Source organism: Entelurus aequoreus, linkage group LG03 (genome assembly GCF_033978785.1).
Source record: "Entelurus aequoreus isolate RoL-2023_Sb linkage group LG03, RoL_Eaeq_v1.1, whole genome shotgun sequence".
Taxonomy (NCBI): Eukaryota; Metazoa; Chordata; class Actinopteri; order Syngnathiformes; family Syngnathidae; genus Entelurus; species Entelurus aequoreus.
The window spans coordinates 30,131,928-30,149,932 of NC_084733.1; the positions used below are offsets into that span (position 1 = coordinate 30,131,928).

General features: G+C 41.6%; 1 protein-coding gene across 1 annotated transcript in view; it reads right to left on the reverse strand.

Moving 5' to 3' along the window:
* Positions 1-18,005, reverse strand: part of mboat2a (membrane bound O-acyltransferase domain containing 2a) — a 144,967-nt gene that overhangs the window by 52,490 nt on the left and 74,472 nt on the right. The window contains exon 2 of the mRNA XM_062041587.1: positions 14,353-14,498. Coding sequence (XP_061897571.1) covers positions 14,353-14,498 — 146 coding nt within the window. The remainder of the gene's footprint in view (positions 1-14,352; positions 14,499-18,005) is intronic.

An 18,005-nucleotide genomic window follows, 5' to 3' on the forward strand; every position in this document is an offset into this window, starting at 1 on the left:
GTATTAGCCGTAAATCTATCTATCTATCTATCTAGCCGTAAAAGCAAGCTACGTAAAAGAGATAAGCTAGCTTTTACGACAACACAAAACGCGTTTGAGTTTGTAACGCACAACACTGCGATAGGACCCCAATCTGTACTGACTGAAAAACACGAACAATCATATTACAGTTTCTTTAAAGTAATCGCCTACATTTCATGTTTTGTTCGTACACAGCTAGCTCGACACCGTATGTCCTGTAGTTGTATGAACAAGCCTGGTGTGCCGTGTGTATCATTAACAATTTTTAAAGTGTGACTCACTCGTTGGACAGTTGTGTGTTTGGTCCAGCTGGCCAGGGACGTTTTTCCGTTTTTTTTGGGTAAGTAGTCCATTTATGTCGAAATAGCATGGCTCGAAGTTCCACATTTATAGAGCCGTCACTTTCACCTCACTCTCTCACCTCTCCTTCGTGCTCGCTTCTATAAGCAGCAGTTCATCCTTTGTATGTTCAGCTTCAAAATGATAAGGTTGTGAATCCTCATTTGTCCAAAAAGAGTTGTGTTCTTTGTCTGTTATCGATTCTGCCATGATTAGAACACACACACACAAGTTTTTATTTCCGACAGTAGTAACACACATTTGTTCCCGGAAGTTGGACGTGCGCTGCTATGGAAACAGAAATCAATGCGCTGAAGAAATGAGTCCCGCATTGATTAAAATACGGTAAATATTGTACATATTAAATATTGTTTTGAACTTGTCTGTTATTTCCATTATAAATATACTTGCAGCATGTATATAAATCGTTGATGAGGGTTTTGAATTTGTTTTAGAGGGCTTTGAAGTGACAATCATTGGTACTTCCACTTTAAGAGAAGTATCCCACACTTGAATGCTACAACGGTGGCTCCTATTAGCCGCATCTTCCAAGCATTTTATCATCTTTAAACCCCCCCAAAAATGATGTGTTGTTTGTCATAATGATTGTGAATAGAGATGTCCGATAATGGCTTTTTTGCTGATATCCGATATTGTCCAACTCTTAATTACCGATTCCGATATCAACCGCTACCGATATATACAGTCGTGGAATTGACACATTATAATGCCTAATTTTGTTGTGATGCATTAAACAATGTAACAAGGTTTTCCAAAATAAATCAACTCAAGTTTTGCCATATTTATTATTGAAGTCACAAAGTGCATTCTTTTTTTTAACATGCCTCAAAACAGCAGCTTGGAATTTGGGACATGCTCTCTCTGAGAGAGCATGAAGAGGTTGAGGTGGGCGGGGTTGGGGGTGGGGGATTGAGGTGGGGGGGGGGTGTAGGCGGTATATATTGTAGCGTCCCGGAAGAGTTAGTGCTGCAAGGGGTTCTGGGTATTTGTTCTGTTGTGTTTATGTTGTGTTACGGTGCGGATGTTTTCCCGAAATGTGTTTGTCATTCTTGTTTGGTGTGGGTTCACAGTGTGGCGCATATTTGTAACAGTGTTAAAGTTGTTTATACGTCACCCTCAGTGTGACCTGTATGGCTGTTGACCAACTATGCATTGCATTCACTTGTGTGTGTGAAAAGCCGTAGATATTATGTGATTGGGCCGGCACGCAAAGGCAGTGCCTTTAAGGTTTATTGGCGCTCTGTACTTCTCCCTACGTCCGTGTACCACTCTGTACAGCAGTGTTTTAAAAAGTCATACATTTTACTTTTTGAAACCGATACCGATAATTTCCGATATTACATTTTAAAGCATTTATCGGACATCTCTAATTGTGAACAAATTCCAAAAAAAAAGCAGTTCCCCTTAAATGCCATACATGCAAATGATAATATGGTGATAATAAAATAAGATAGTTAAAATAATTGTTTTGTTGTCTTCCTTGCTAAAAGCGCCACAACGACAAGACAGGCTTGACTCCACTTTATTCATGCTCCACAACACAGCAACACGCCAACATGTTTCGCATGCGCTCTCTTTTTTTCTTTTCGACCCTCGTTCGTTCCCTATTCAGTTATACGGAAGCACCAGGTAGGAACTGGAGTGCAGGACTGTTTGAATAAAATAATTTACAAAATACTACAAATGTGACCCATATATTAAAATAACAATTACCGCATTAATTACTTTCCATACTTTAATAAGAATAACGCACAAATTAAATGTTAAAGTTTGTTTGTTTGTTAATTAAGATTCCCATTTGTTGTAGCTTTTCCTTCTGGGATCAAACAATTCAATAATGCTTTTTATAGTTAAGAAAATGTATTGTTATTCTTGTGTAAATATATGAAGTCTTATTTTATTTACAAAAAGTTATGAAAGTTAAAAAGTCCCAACGATAGTCACACACACACTTGGTGTGGTGAAATTATCCTTTGCATTTGATCCATCCCCATGTTCACCCCTTGGGAGGTGAGGGAAGCAGTGAGCAGTAGGGATGATGTTCGAAATCGGTTCTCCCGGTTGTTCGATAAGAAAAGAACCGATTCCATGGACTCAAATCCCTTTCTGAGAACGGGTTCCCGTTATCGAGGCCACTATAGTAAAGAAAAAGAGTTGGTTCTTTATTCGAATCCCTGGGAACAAATCCCGTCCCACAGGAAATGTCCTGTGTCATGTCCCAGGAAATGGCGTAGCACAGTCATTAGGCGGCAGATACAGAAGCAGCAACAAGGTTTAATATATATATACTTTTTTGTATTCTATTTTAGTTACTTTGAATTTACAACCCCCTGGCGCTGTTTTGTGCTGTTTTTGTACTTTTCTGTACTGTTTTTGTTTCTCGTCTGTTTGTAATTGAAATTTATAAATAAAGGTTAAAAAAAAAGAAGAAAAAAAAGAAGCAGCAACAACAATGGAAAAATTGCCTCAAGGCATGGCTTCATTTTACAAAAAAATACGACGAGGAAACGGCTATCTGAAATTATTGCCAGGCTTCGCTCTCATGTAAGGGGGGGAAGCACAACAAGCATGTTGAAACATGTTCAGGCTGCACATAACCTGAAGGTTAGAGAAAGCTGTCGTGGAGAAGCAGTGACAGAGATGACGAAGCACGCTTCTATTCCTCTGCTTCTATCTGCAGCGCCAATTCCAGTGATAGTGCTGGTGAGTAACTAACGTTAACTGTTGCCGGTTAATTTCCATATCTGTTCACTTGTAGACTTTAGGCTAAAATAGCGGTACCTCTTATATCAACCAGGACTGCAGTAATGTTAGCTAGACTAACGTTACCTAAGCATAGTCAGTGGCTAACGGTAACGTTAACGTTAGCCTTTTTGTATGTGTCTGATAACGTTAACGTTATCTTGTAGCCTATACCACTCCAGAGTTTGCAGGTCTGTCTAATAAACTAGTGCTTTCTTCTTTCTTTAGTTTATTTCGTGCATGAACACACTTACAGCATAACACATCACAGTTTCATATCATTTCACTTTACATCATGTCCGAAAAAGAGTAGGAAGAAGTAAAGCTTATTTAATCCTACCCCTTTCCCACTTCAGAGCGTTTACAAATATATACATCATTTACTGACCTTTTTATAATAAAATAACATCTGTGAATTAGTATATACAACAGTTTTGTAAGATGTAATTAGTTAATTCAGTCATTATTAATATACTGAGATGAAGAATATCTTATTTTCAATAAGGTTGAAAGTATTTCTCATAATTCTTCTTTGTACTTTGTAAGCACTATTAATTTGAACAACCTCTTAAAGTGGATCATATCAGTACAATGTTTAACTTCATTACTTAATCCATTCCATCATTTAATTCCACATACTAATGCTAAAGACTTAATAACAGACACCCTAGTCTTCACATTCAGCTAATTTCCCCCCTAATTCTATGCTGTGTCTGTCCCTCATTTTCCCTCCAGGACAAGGACGTGCAGTCATTCCTGGAGGAGGCCACACTGATGGACCCCAGAAGGATGTTCCAATAGCAGCAGAAGTGCACTTTTTGGAGAGCTGTATTATTTTCAGTTTTGTGCCCAAAGGACTGATTTTATTTGACACTATATTATTATTTCAGTGTTTCCCACACATTAATTTATTTGTGGCGGCCCGCCACGAAAGAATTACGTCCGCCACGACTCGGATTTTCTTAATTTTTATTTTCGGGATTTGAATGCATTTATTTTGAAAGGGCAGCTGGAGAGAGACGGGGGAGGGGGGAGAGAGGGGGAGAAGGGGGATTGACATGGAGCAAAGCGACTGTCAGGTGGGATCGAACTTGGTCGCCGCAGCGGGTGCTCTACCAGGTGAGATAGGTTATAGCTGCATCGCTCGCGGCTCGTCATATATTTAACGTTTATCCGCGATTTCACCAAGCGTTTCACTGACGGTGAGCAGCCTGACGCTGCTTCAGTAACACCGCCGCTCGCTGTTTGACTCGGGGGCCGGGGCAGACGCACGCAGTAACAGTCACTTGTTACCATACCGACGAGCTAACGTGTCCAGGTTATAACCCTGTTGTCAATAAACACACGTGGAGACGGTGCTTCAGATACTAATACTAATTTGATACTGTAGTAGTTATCTTTTGTGTATTCATAATGTAAAATGGATGGATGGATGGATGGACGTTTAAAACAAAACTGTTATTGTTAATGAGTAAGTATACATTTTTTTAGCCTTTTTAGAGAAAATCATATCATTGTAGTAAATTATGCAAATTACTCGATGATGTCATGGTGACCACGCCCATAGCCACGCCCCCACCGCCACAGGTATCTTGGCAGTTTATGGGAAACACTGTATTTATACACCTATAGTGACCACAGAGACGGAGGCAATGGGTCCCATTTTTATAGTCTTTGGTATGGCTCGGCCGGGGTTTGAACTCGCGACCTCCCAGTCTCAGGGCGGACACTCTAACCACAAGGCCACTGAGCAGGTCATTGAATTAATATAGTTAAGATGTAATGGTATTGTAAATACTGATGTATTGGGGTATTAAAATCATCACAACAATGCCCTGACGTGTGTGACAATATGAAATGAAAACATTGTTAAGTGTGTTTTTTTTCTGGCGCTTTTGAATTGGCCAGTCTGAAAAGTAAACAACAGCTCCTAAAATTTCCTGTGCAACACGTGCAAAGTGTGTTAAAATTCGTAAAGGGGAGAGAAAAGATTGGGTTTTTGTCGGACATTTCCTGACATTTTCTTCAAAATGCATCCATAACTTTTTGAGTTATGTAGCTAACAGACAGGCAAACAAACCCTGGTGAAAACACAACCTCATTGGTCTGCATACTGCAGGGCAAAGCACACCGCCTTGATCTGCAACATTTCCAAGACGACACATAAAGCTGGTCAAAAGTTGTGATGTTTTGACCCACATTTTTTCAGTAACACTAAATCAACTCGTAGTATAAATGGTTTTGTTATCTGTTTTAAATAGGAAATGCGCCAGACAAGGTATTATAGCGGTTGCTTTAAGGACATAATTCACCACACCTGTTTACTTGACTTTGTCGTCATTATTCACTGTCATTGTTCTATTGTGGACATAACAATGTTGTTCTTGTTTAGCATTCATATATGCAGTTAAGAGTGAGTAATTCGGTGCGGCCCCTTTAAGTGAGTCAGGAGATTTACCCAAAGGTGGAGGTTTGTTGTGACCGCCATTTTGAGTACCTTGATGCAAGAAGTCTTTAGTCTTCTCTTTGATGGAATAGACGGCGCACACGTTTTTGTGTGTCAAACGCTGCTTCAAGTTATCTTTCTTTTGCATTACAAGCGCAACAGTATTTACATTATTAAAGGTTCAATAGTCAGTTAACTTGATATAAACTGATATAATACGATGTCCACTGCAGATGACATTGTTCCTCCAAAGGTAAAAGTCAAAAGACACTAACGTGAACATTATTGTTTTACACTTGTTACACTGGTTTATACACGTCTTTGTAGTAATCAATAGGATTATAACATTTGAGCATCATGTTTGTGTTCAAATACAGTAAGTGTGTTAAAGTTAAAAGTACCAATGATTGTCACACACACACTAGGTGTGGTGAAATTTGTCCTCTGCATTTGACCCATCCCCTTGATCACCCCCTGGGAGATGAGGGGAGCAGTGGGCAGCAGGGGAATCATTTTTGGTGATTAAACCCCCTATTCCAACCCTTGATGCTGAGTGTCAAGCAGGGAGGTAATGGGTCCCATTTTTATAGTCTTTGGTATGACTCGGCCGGGGTTTGAACTCACAACCTACCGATCTCAGGGCGGACACTCTAACCACTAGGCCACTGAGTAGGTTCATCTTAAACATTCCTGCTGCTTCATTTTACACACAAGAACATTTTAAGTCTTTTTTTTTTGGACATATACAACAATAATAAAGGTCTTACTGCGATAATATTGTACCGTGAGATTTAAATATCGTTACATCCCTAGCAGTTGGTGTTGATATGTCTTTAAAAACTAAAACCTATATTGTGATCAATAACTTCTGACACTCCAAAATCATACAGACAGTTTAGGTGTCCCGATAATTTCAACCATACGCCGTATAGGTTTCAAAGTAACAGGCAATTACAACACAGCGTCTCAGAACAAGAAAGTGTCACGCAGTGTTTGCAGGAAATCACACTGTTCCTTTTTTCCATAATATCTCATGCTTTGTGAACTGTGACATACACCAATAAAAGAGGAAATTACGGAATCTTGAAAGCGGTCGGTCACGCCATCCATGTGAGGCAGGACCTTTTCAACTGATAAGTGACAGACAACTCACATTAATCACATCCCTTTCCTGTGATGCACCCCCATTTCCCCACACACACGGTTGACTACAGCAGTACCAGCAGCTACCAGTCTGGCCATTGAACCGGTGGTGGTGGTGGTGGTTGTGGGGCTGGGAGGGTAACGAGGAGTCTTGACGTCATAGCAAAGCCCCCAAAAGAAAGAAGAGATGTCACATTGTGTTAGCGGCGTGGTGGAAACAGGGTACAATAGGTCAATAAAGGGCTGCAGTAATGTCAGTGAAAGGGAGAGGGAAATATGTCAAAAAGTCCAAAAGACTAACCTATTTGCTTGTGGGTGGGTGGGTGATTTCTTACTAGTTCACATCCCTAGTGGATCATAAACAAACACGTTTGTCTGAAAAGATTTGACTCTTTGACATTTTTCTCTGTCCTCAAGTGGCAGATAGTGGGGGAGCGACTCTAGAAATAAATAGCAGCGGCTGCCAGGGGGGCAGCTCCAGGGGAGGGGCCACAGGACAGGTGCCCTCCGAGACCAAACAAGTGCAAAGAGTGCTTGAAGTTCACAGTTAACAAATGGGAATTGTGGGGGTGTGAGGGGGAATGGTCCGCACCGAGTGGAATATTTTTAAGGGTGCAACATTTTTAAAAGAAAAAAATATACACTTTTACTATGTTCTCCCCCTCAGACTGACATGCAAATATCTGTGTTTGTGAATGGACAAACATATTATGTGTTTTCAATTTTACTTGTGAGATTAATATAACAAACGTAGCCACCTGTTTCTGTAGTACCTATCTGTGCGAATGCCGAAACATGTTGCACGATTTGCTTTACATGTGTATGTGAATGGACCGTGCTTACATTTTAAGTTTGTGTGCATGTGTGCAAATAATGGACAAACAACTGTGCAAAGCGACAAAGAGCTATAATGTGGTTGTTTATTTTCGTGACAAAGATGTTGGCTTTAAAATTATGTTGGGAAAGTGATTCATTGTAAAAAGTACTGTAGCATTTGTGGGCAAGGGATCAAGGTTAACAGTGATCGGTATAATATTACACAAGTGTATGTTATCATACTGTATATAAACATTATGTGATTACTTCAGAAAGAGTGGATGTTATTCATAAAGTATATGGAGAGCCGAGCTTGATCTCTAAAAGCCTCCTTGGGTACAGCAATCTATTCTGGATTATAGACTATTAATGTAGCAAATAACATTCTCTGGCAGGCTCTCAAGAACATAAAACGTCTTGTATTGATTTTTGGAGCCATTTTAGACAAACCCGCTGCAATGACGTTGACAAACTCGACAATAGGATTTTTTTTTTTATTATAAATGTTGCTACTCTGATGTGTTATTATTATGATTACATTTACATGCTGTCTATAGTAACAAACAAAGGGCTGATTTGGATTAAAATGTCAGAAATGGCGGTAGAAATGGATGGATGGATGGGATGAGGAACAAGTGATTACATTATAAGGGTAATTGGTCAGTGTATCTTTTGGTCAATTAATTTTCTTTTCACGAATGAGAATTGAAAAACACAAGACAACAAATTGAAAGAGGAAGCGTAAAGTCAGTCAGAGAGCAATAACTACTATCGGCTTGCAATTCATAATTATACCGCACCTCCAAGTCAGAGTCCATGGTTCTCGCCCGGAAAAGGGTGGAGTGCCATCTCCGGGTTGGGGAGGAGATCTTGCCCTACGTGGAGGAGTTCAAGTACCTCGGAGTCTTGTTCACGAGTGAGGGAAGAGTGGATCGTGAGATCGACAGGCGGATCAGTGTGGCGTCTTCAGTAATGCGGACGCTGTATCGATCCGTTGTGGTGAAGAAGGAGCTGAGCCGGAAGGCAAAGCTCTCAATTTACCGGTCAATCTACGTTCCCATCCTCACCTATGGTCATGAGCTTTGGGTTGTGACCGAAAGGACAAGATCACGGGTACAAGCGACCGAAATGAGTTTCCTCCGCCGGGTGGCGGGTCTCTCCCTTAGAGATAGGGTGAGAAGCTCTGCCATCCGGGAGGAGCTCAAAGTAAAGCCGCTGCTCCTCCACATCGAGAGGAGCCAGATGAGGTGGTTCGGGCATCTGGTCAGGATGCCACCCGAACGCCTCCCTAGGGAGGTGTGTAGGGCACGTCCGACCGGTAGGAGGCCACGGGGAAGACCCAGGACACGTTGGGAAGACTATGTCTCTCGGCTGGCCTGGGAACGCCTCGGGATCCCCCGGGAAGAGCTGGACGAAGTGGCTGGGGAGAGGGAAGTCTGGGCTTCCCTGCTTAGGCTGCTGCCCCCGCGACCCGACCTCGGATAAGCGGAAGAAGATGGATGGATGGATGGATGGATGGAATATATTTAAAACTTTCAAGGCCATCTCTGTGCTCACTCTGCACCTTCACTTCATACATCAGCCGCCAAGAAGAGTCTTTGTAACCTGTTACCAGTTTTGAAAATATTTTATCATAATTTATAAACCAAATAATATATCGCAAGACTCTATTCAAAATTGAATTGTCATCTAAAAAATGGTTATATTATAACGTTATATTTCAAAGAAGAAAAATGTTAATCACCAGTCAGCAGAAACGAAAAAGTTGACCAAAATCTTATACCAGAAACAGAAGTTGCTATTTGTGTTGGTAGGATCTGAATCAATATACTTTTACATAAAACGCAGGATACAACTCTACACAAGCCATCCAAATAGAAACTTCCGATTTCAGTGTGGGTATATGAAAAAAAAAAAAAAAAAAACTATCAATTTTTGGTATAAAAATAAAATAAAATAAAAAATTGCTACTGCTGATTGTTTTTTTTTATTTTGGTTGTATGAATTATAAATTGAAAACCACACATAATTATTGCTTTTCAGCATTGAAAAAGAAGAATTTATTTTTAGTTTTTTTTGTAATTCAAAATGAAATTCAAATAAACCAACTGTTTTTTGCTTTACCATTCCATCCATCCATCCATGTTCTACCGCTTGTCCCTCTCGGGGTCACGGGAGGTGCTGGAGCCCACCCCAGCTGCATTCGGCCGAAAGGCGGGGTGCACCCCAAGTCGCAATTACCATTCAAGAACAGAAAACCAATGACAATACGGACCACAGTCTAAAATTAGAACTTAAAAAAAATATGTTTTACTATCAGGTAGATATGTGTAAGTCGATTGGCCCCCTGTCAGTATCAGCTTACTGTTTATCTCTTTTTCTGTACTTATTTTTAGTCCCGTGGCTAACAAGCGGCTAGCAGCTAATTGTGTCTACATACACAGTGTGCAGCCGCTCATCTAGAATAATAACAATCACCTCCATTGCGACAAAAAAACAGCATTTCTGAATATCATAAGCGTCATTGTACACCAAAAAGTAAGCAGTTATTAAAAGGAAATTAACAAGTAGATCATCAAGAGTCGAGAGAGAGGATAATAAAACAAAAATAAGTGCATGAAAAGTACAACTCACCATCACACTGAATTAGGGAGCCATGACCTTTTTCCCTTTGCAAAAATGCTCTCCAAAGGCTTTCCTTTTTTTTTTCAAATGTTCGCTAGCTTGTGGGCTTATGTTTAGGCTAACATTTGTAATGCATTGTACGTGATACGTCATCGTTGAGGACAAGAACATAGATATATAACAAAACTACATATACAGTACTCGCTATTAGTTCCAATGGATTTATATGGCTTTCTATGGATTTCCATTTCTTTTCTAAAAGTTATGTATTCATATTTTGTGCAATATTTCATACATAGACACACTTATGTAGGTGTTTTTGGTGTGTAAACACATCTGTTAATGCTAAGTACTTGTGCAACAGGGCTATGTGCAACGATACCAGCACTTTAACTTACTAGGCCAAGGGAGATGTGTATTTTCTTTCACTTATTTATATGCAACAATTTAGCACACTTGCTTTAGCACTATAGCATTTCTACAACTGCCTTATGCACTTGAACCACTATGGTGACATTATTCTTGATCTGTCCTGACCAGAGGTGGGTAGAGTAGCCAGAAATTGTACTCAAGTAAGAGTACTGTTACTTTAGAGATGTATTACTCAAGTAAAAGTAAGGAGTAGTCACCCAAATATTTACTTGAGTAAAAGTATGTTGTGAAAAAACTACTCAAGTACGGAGTAACTGATGACTAACCTGTTCGTTTAATGACGATGGCAACAAATAATGCACAAAAACATAAAAATAGCAATGAGTAAATTCAGAGCCAGGAATATCTCTTAAGCAACTAAAACAATAATATATATTAAATAATAATACATTAACATAAAAAAAATTAAGGCAAATTGAGCCACAATAACTTAACAGCACCATAGGCTCAGTAGGCAGAGATTACAAAGGAAAATAAAAAGTTAGCCTTTACGCAAACCATAAACTGATAGGTGTGGGCTGCACCTGGGAACACACTGATTGGTGTTTCTTTGCATGCATGTGTGTGTGCGACTGTGCGTGTCTCTGTGTGTGCGTGTGTGTGCGTGTGTGTGTGTGAATTCTTTCCCATTCTTGCTTGATGTACAGCTTAAGTTGTTCAACAGTTGTGGTATTTTAGGCTTCATAATGCGCCACACATTTTCAATGGGAGACAGGTCTGGACTACAGGCAGGCCAGTCTAGTACCCGCACTTTTTTACTATTAAGCCACGCTGTTGTAACACGTGGCTTGGCATTGTCTTGCTGAAATAAGCTGGGGCGTCCATGATAACATTGCTTGGATGGCAATATATGTTGCTCCAAAAGCTGTATGTACCTTTCAGCATTAATGGCGTCTTCACAGATGTGTAAGTTACCCATGCTTTGGGCACTAATACACCCCCATACCATCACAGATGCTGGCTTTTCAACTTTGCGCCTATAACAATTTGATGCAGTACCGTCTGAGGGATTGAAGGTCCGTAATATCATCGCTTACGTGCAGTGATTTCTTTCTTTTGATGATATTACAGACCATAGATGGTGAAATCCCTAAATTCCTTGCAATAGCTCGTGAAGAAATGTTGTCCTTAAATTGTACGACAATTTGCTCACGCATTAGTTGACCAAGTGGTGACCCTCGCCCCATCCTTGTTTGTGAATGACTGAGCATTTCATGGAAGCTGCTTTTATACTGGTTGATTGGCAACACTAAATTGGCCCTAGTGTGTGAATGTGAGTGTGAATGTTGTCTGTCTATCTGTGTTGGCCCTGTGATGAGGTGGCGACTTGTCCAGGGTGTACCCCGCCTTCTGCCCGATAGTAGCTGAGATAGGCTCCAGCGCCCCCCGCGACCCCAAAAGGGATAAGCGGTAGAAAATGGATGGATGGATGGATGCTTTTATACCCAATCATGGCAACCACCTGTTCCCAATTAGCCTGTTCATCTGTGGGATGTTCCAAATAAGTGTTTGATGAGCATTCCTCAACTTTCTCAGTCTTTTTTGCCACTTGTGCCAGCTTTTTCAAAACATGTTGCTGGCATCAAATTCCATCCATCCATCCATCCATCTTCTTCCGCTTATCCGAGGTCGGGTCGCGGGGGAAGCAGCCTAAGCAGGGAAGCCCAGAACTTTCCTCTCCCCAGCCACTTCGTCCAGCTCTTCCCAGGGGATCCCGAGGTGTTCCCAGGCCAGCCGGGAGACATAGTCTTCCCAACATGTCCTGGGTCTTCCCCGTGGCCTCCTACCAATCGGACGTGCCCTAAACACCTCCCTAGGGAGGCGTTCGGGTGGCATCCTGACCAGATGCCCGAACCACCTCATCTGGCTCCTCTCGATGTGGAGGAGCAGCGGCTTTACTTTGAGCTCCTCCCGGATGGCAGAGCTTCTCACCCTATCTCTAAGGTAGAGCCCCGCCACCCGGCGGAGGAAACTCATTTCGGCCGCTTGTACCCGTGATCTTGTCCTTTTGGTCATAACCCAAAGCTCATGACCATAGGTGAGGATGGGAATGTAGATCGACCAATAAATTGAGAGCTTTGCCTTCCGGCTCAGCTCCTTCTTCACCACAACTGATCGATACAGCGTCCGCATTACTGAAGACACTGCACCGATCCGCCTGTCGATCTCACGATCCACTCTTCCCTCACTCGTGAACAAGACTCTGAGGTACATGAACTCCTCCACTTGGGGCAGCGTCTCCTCCCCAACCCGGAGATGGCACTCCACCCTTTTCCGGGCGAGAACCATGGACTCTGACTTGGAGGTGCTGATTCTCATCCCATTCCCTTCACACTCGGCTGCGAACCGATCCAGTGAGAGCTGAAGATCCTGGCCAGATGAAGCCATCAGGACAACATCATCTGCAAAAAGCAGAGACCTAATCCTGCAGCCACCAAACCAGATCCCCTCAACGCCTTGACTGCGCCTAGAAATTCTGTCCATAAAAGTTATGAACAGAATCGGTGACAAGTTAAAGTTAAAGTTAAAGTACCAATGATTGTCACACACACACTATGTGTGGTGAAATTTGTCCTCTGCATTTGACCCATCCCCTTGATCACCCCCTGGGAGGTGAGGGGAGCAGTGGGCAGCAGCGGTGCCGTGCCAAGGAATCATTTTTGGTGATTTAACCCCCAATTCCAACCCTTGATGCTGAGTGCCAAGCAGGGAGGTAATGGGTCCCATTTTTATAGTCTTTGGTATGACTCGGCCGGTTTGAACTCACAACCTACAGATCTCAGGGCGGACACTCTAACCACTAGGCAACAGAGTAGGACAAAGGGCAGCCTTGGCGGAGTCCAAGCCTCATTGGAAACGTGTCCGACGCGGACCAAGCTCTGACACTGATCGTACAGGGAGCGGACCGGCACCAAAGTCCAAATGATTCAAGATTCAAGATTGTTTATTGTCATATGCACAGTTAAACAGACAGTTTGCCATACAATGAAAATCTTACTTTGCTAGTCCACCCTTCAACAAGTCACACGGTACTTAGCTAAAATAAAAATAAAAATAAAAATGTATATACAAGGCACAGTAAGTAACATTACATTATTGCACATTCTGATTGACAGTCAGCAGTATAAATAATGAGGTGACCTTGGGTCACAGCAGCAGTTAAAGTGTCTTTAGTGATCAAATGAGCATATATTTGCAAAAAATAACAAAGTTTTCCAGTTTGAATGTTAAGTATCTTGTCTTTGCAGTCTATTCAATTGAATATACTGTAGGTTGAAAAGGATTTGCAAATCATTGCATTCTGTTTTTATTTACGATTTACACAACGTGCCAACTTCACTGGTTTTGGGGTTTGTATATCGCAATATCGATTTTAGACTATATCGCCCATCCTTAGTTTATTCACATTGTTTTAATTAATAATGCAAATCTACATTTAAACACTTTAAAATTGGTATTGGATCGTAAAACATGCACATTGAGACCCTTTAGCAGAGGTGTTGTTCTGTATTAAAGCTTGGTCACTTTCCAAGTAGGTATCTGCTACAACCTAATTGCTACATTTGCCTGGGCTAGGAAGAGAAAGGAAAGTGTTGTAATATACTTACTAAAACTACCCAATGCACCCAGTGGTTGCTTTATCAACAAGCCTGAAATATAGAACGCTCCATATTCATTTTCTTCCAGCTTTTCTGACTCACAAGGAAGGAAGGGAGGAAGAAAGGAAGCCTAGTAAGAATTGTTTACATAAATGAAAAATGACTCACCAGCCAAAGCAGAAGAGAGCCAAGTAGAAGCCCAGTAGAGTGGCCACAACATGTCTGACGAAAGGACTGGTCTTACTGGGATGGAGGTAGAGACGGAACCACACGGCCATGAGCAGCGCAAAAAGCTGGCAAGCCACAAAGTTTACCTGCAAGGGGAAGCACAGCATGACAGCCTCGTTAGAGAATTTAAATTAGCTACATTTTAGCTAGATGCTAACCCGCTACGGTTTGTTTCCCTAGTAAATGTAATGTGAATGTCAGACAAACTGAAAAAAACAAGTCGAACATGTGCAACATACAAACTTAAAAAAGAAAATGAGCAGGAATTATTCAGAATAAGTTCGGGCTTATGAACTACCAGAATGTGGTCTACTGTTGGTACCTAGCTTGCGGCTAGCTAGCTAATTTGCACGCTAATGCAATTTAAGAAAACATTACATTTCTCCAATATTCTTCCAACAATGTGGCGTGGTTGGGAGAGTGGGTGTGCCAGCAACGTGAGGGTTCCTGGTTCGATCCCCACCTTCTACCGAACCTCGTCACGTCCGTTGTGTCCTTGAGCAAGACACTTCACCCTTGCTCCTGATGGGCCGTGGTTAGCGCCTTGCATGGCAGCTCCCGCCATCAGTGTGTGAATGTGTGTGTGAATGGGTGAATGTGGAAATACTGTCAAAGCGCTTTGAGTACCTTGAAGGTAGAAAAGCGCTATACAAGTATGACCCATTTACCATAACCCATTAACTATGGTGAGTGCTAATGACAGTTTAACAACATCAACACAATGTTCAAACCAGTTCCTTATTCTACTGTCTATCCATCCATTTTCTACCGCTTGTCCCTTTTGGAGTCGCGGGGGGTGCTGGAGCCTATTGTATTACATAAAATTGTTTGCGCAAAACAAAGTCAATACTACACAATAGCTGAACAAAATCACAAACTACTACAGTGAAGCCTGGATTTACAAACGCCTCTGTTTACGACACCTTCAAATCGCGCCAAATATGCCTCTGTGTGCGGACCATGCCTCGGCGTACAAACGCTTCATTCATTCATTTTGCATGCCGCTGGAAGCCTTAGGACACTGCCATTTTGATGACATCACTTCCTGTGCACACAAACACAGACATTTTGAAGAGGCGGAGCCTTCTACATCACATCCTGTTTACACAGTTTACTCTGTCATCACTTCTCAGTGCTTCAGCACGTGTTTCTTTTCTCGCTACTCAACAAGTTTTGGCTATTTTGCTTATAGAATATGGGTTTAAAAAGCCAACAAACCAGCCTGGAAAGAAGGAGTGATTCGCTGTAGATTGAAAAAGGACTATTTGCGAGGAGTACGGCAGTGGCGCATATATCGGCGCGTTGCTGATTTGGCCCGCAAACGCAAAAAAATACATCCACAATTGTAAATAAGAAGGACGTTTATATGGTTGCTGACTTTGCCAAAAGGTAAAATATCTTTGCAAGGACGGAGAGAAAGTGAAAACTAGGTTGAAAAACAGTTCCCCGTAGAAAAGCGGCTAGCAGGTGATAGCGTTTCTGAGACAGGGATTGCCATTTATACGGCTACTTGGTATCCAGATGTGACCATGCTGGAACCTGCTGAGAAGAACAATTTAAGGCGGGTGGGTAGTTAAAAAAACGTTTAAAAAGAGGACAGACTTGCTGTTGAAGGATCGCCTCACTAGCAGTGAATGTAAGGTGAAGCCAGTGCTTGTTTAGTGTCGAGTGTTCAAAAAATGCCCCAAATTTTCACCGACACAAGGTAAAAACGTTAAACCTTTTTTTTGTTTTTTTGTGGAGCAACATGGCTGTTAAAGGCCTACTGAAATGAAATGTTTTTATTTAAACGGGGATAGCAGATTCATTCTATGTGTCATACTTGATCATTTCGCGATATTGCCATATTTTTGCTGAAAGGATTTAGTAGAGAACAACGACGATAAAGTTCGCAACTTTTGGTCGCTGATAAAAAAAAAAGCCCTGCCTATACCGGAAGTAGCGTGACGTCACAGGAGGAAGGGCTGCTCACATTTCCTCATTGTTTACAATGCAGCGAGAGAGATTCGGACCGAGAAAGCGACGATTACCCCATTAATTTGAGCCAGGATGAAAGATTCGTGGATGAGGAACGTGAGAGTGAAGGACTAGAGTGCAGTGCAGGACGTATCTTTTTTCGCTCTGACCGTAACTTAGGTACAAGGGCTCATTGGATTCCACACTTTCTCCTTTTTCTATTGTGGATCACAGATTTGTATTTTAAACCACCTCGGATACTATATCCCCTTGAAAATGAGAGTCGAGAACGCGAAATGGACATTCACAGTGACTTTTATCTCCACGACAATACATTGGCGAAACACTTTAGCTACGGAGCTAACGTGATAGCATCGGGCTCAAATGCAGATAGAAACAAAATAAATAAACCCCTGACTGGAAGGATAGACAGAAGATCAACAATACTATTAAACCATGGACATGTAAATACAGGGTTAATGCTTTCCAGCTTGTTGAAGCTTAACCATGCTGTTGCTAACGACGCCATTGAAGCTAACTTAGCAACGGGACCTCACAGAGCTATGCTAAAAACATTAGCTCTCCACCTACGCCAGCCAGCCCTCATCTGCTCATCAACACCCGTGCTCACCTGCGTTCCAGCGATCGACGTAGCGACGAAGGACTTCACCCGATCATAGATGCGGTCCGCGGCCCGGAGACGGAGGAAGTCAAAGTGAGGTCGGCGGCTAGCGCGTCTGCTATCCATCTCAAAGTCCTCCTGGTTGTGTTGCTGTAGTCCGCCGCTAATACACCGATCACACCTACAGCTTTCTTCTGTGCAGTCTCCATTGTTCATTAAACAAATTGCAAAAGATTCACCAACACAGATGTCCAGAATACTGTGGAATTTTGGGATGAAAACAGAACTTTTTTGTATTGGATCCAATGGGGTCCGAATACTTCCGTTCTATCCGTGACGTCACGCGCATACGTCATCATACATAGACGTTTTCAACCGGAAGTGTCGCGGGAAATTTAAAATTGCACTTTATAAGTTAACCCGGCCGTATTGGGATGTGTTGCAATGTTAAGATTTCATCATTGATATATAAACTATCAGACTGCGTGGTCGGTAGTAGTGGGTTAGTAGGCCTTTAACGTTTTGGAGAACACCAAAGGTAAAGTAACTTTGTGTGTGTACAGTTGTTGCTGTTGTGATTATAGCGTCTTCAAAGTGTGCTTCAACCAATTATTCAAGTTGACATTGTTTCTTATGGGGGAACTCTGCTTCACTATACACACTTGTCCGTTAAAGATCCATGTTAGTAAAGCGAGGTTCCATTGTATCTAACACTCATTTTAATCATTTGATTTTTGTCCTCAAAGTTCTCCTTTGTCCATGAAATGTTCTGAGTTTGTATACATTAACAAAAACAACAACAAAATATTTTGAGAAAATAAAAATACCGACCTAGTCCCTCTAGTTTCGATAATATGCCGATACTACCTTTGGTATTGACACCACAAATGTATCGATCGATCCGCCCTCCTCTTTCGTGTCGTATACTGTGACAATGTTGACAGACCAATGGTTGCTGTTGAGTTATCCTGTCTAGAGACTCTTATCAATCTACAGCAGGGGTGTCAAACTCAAA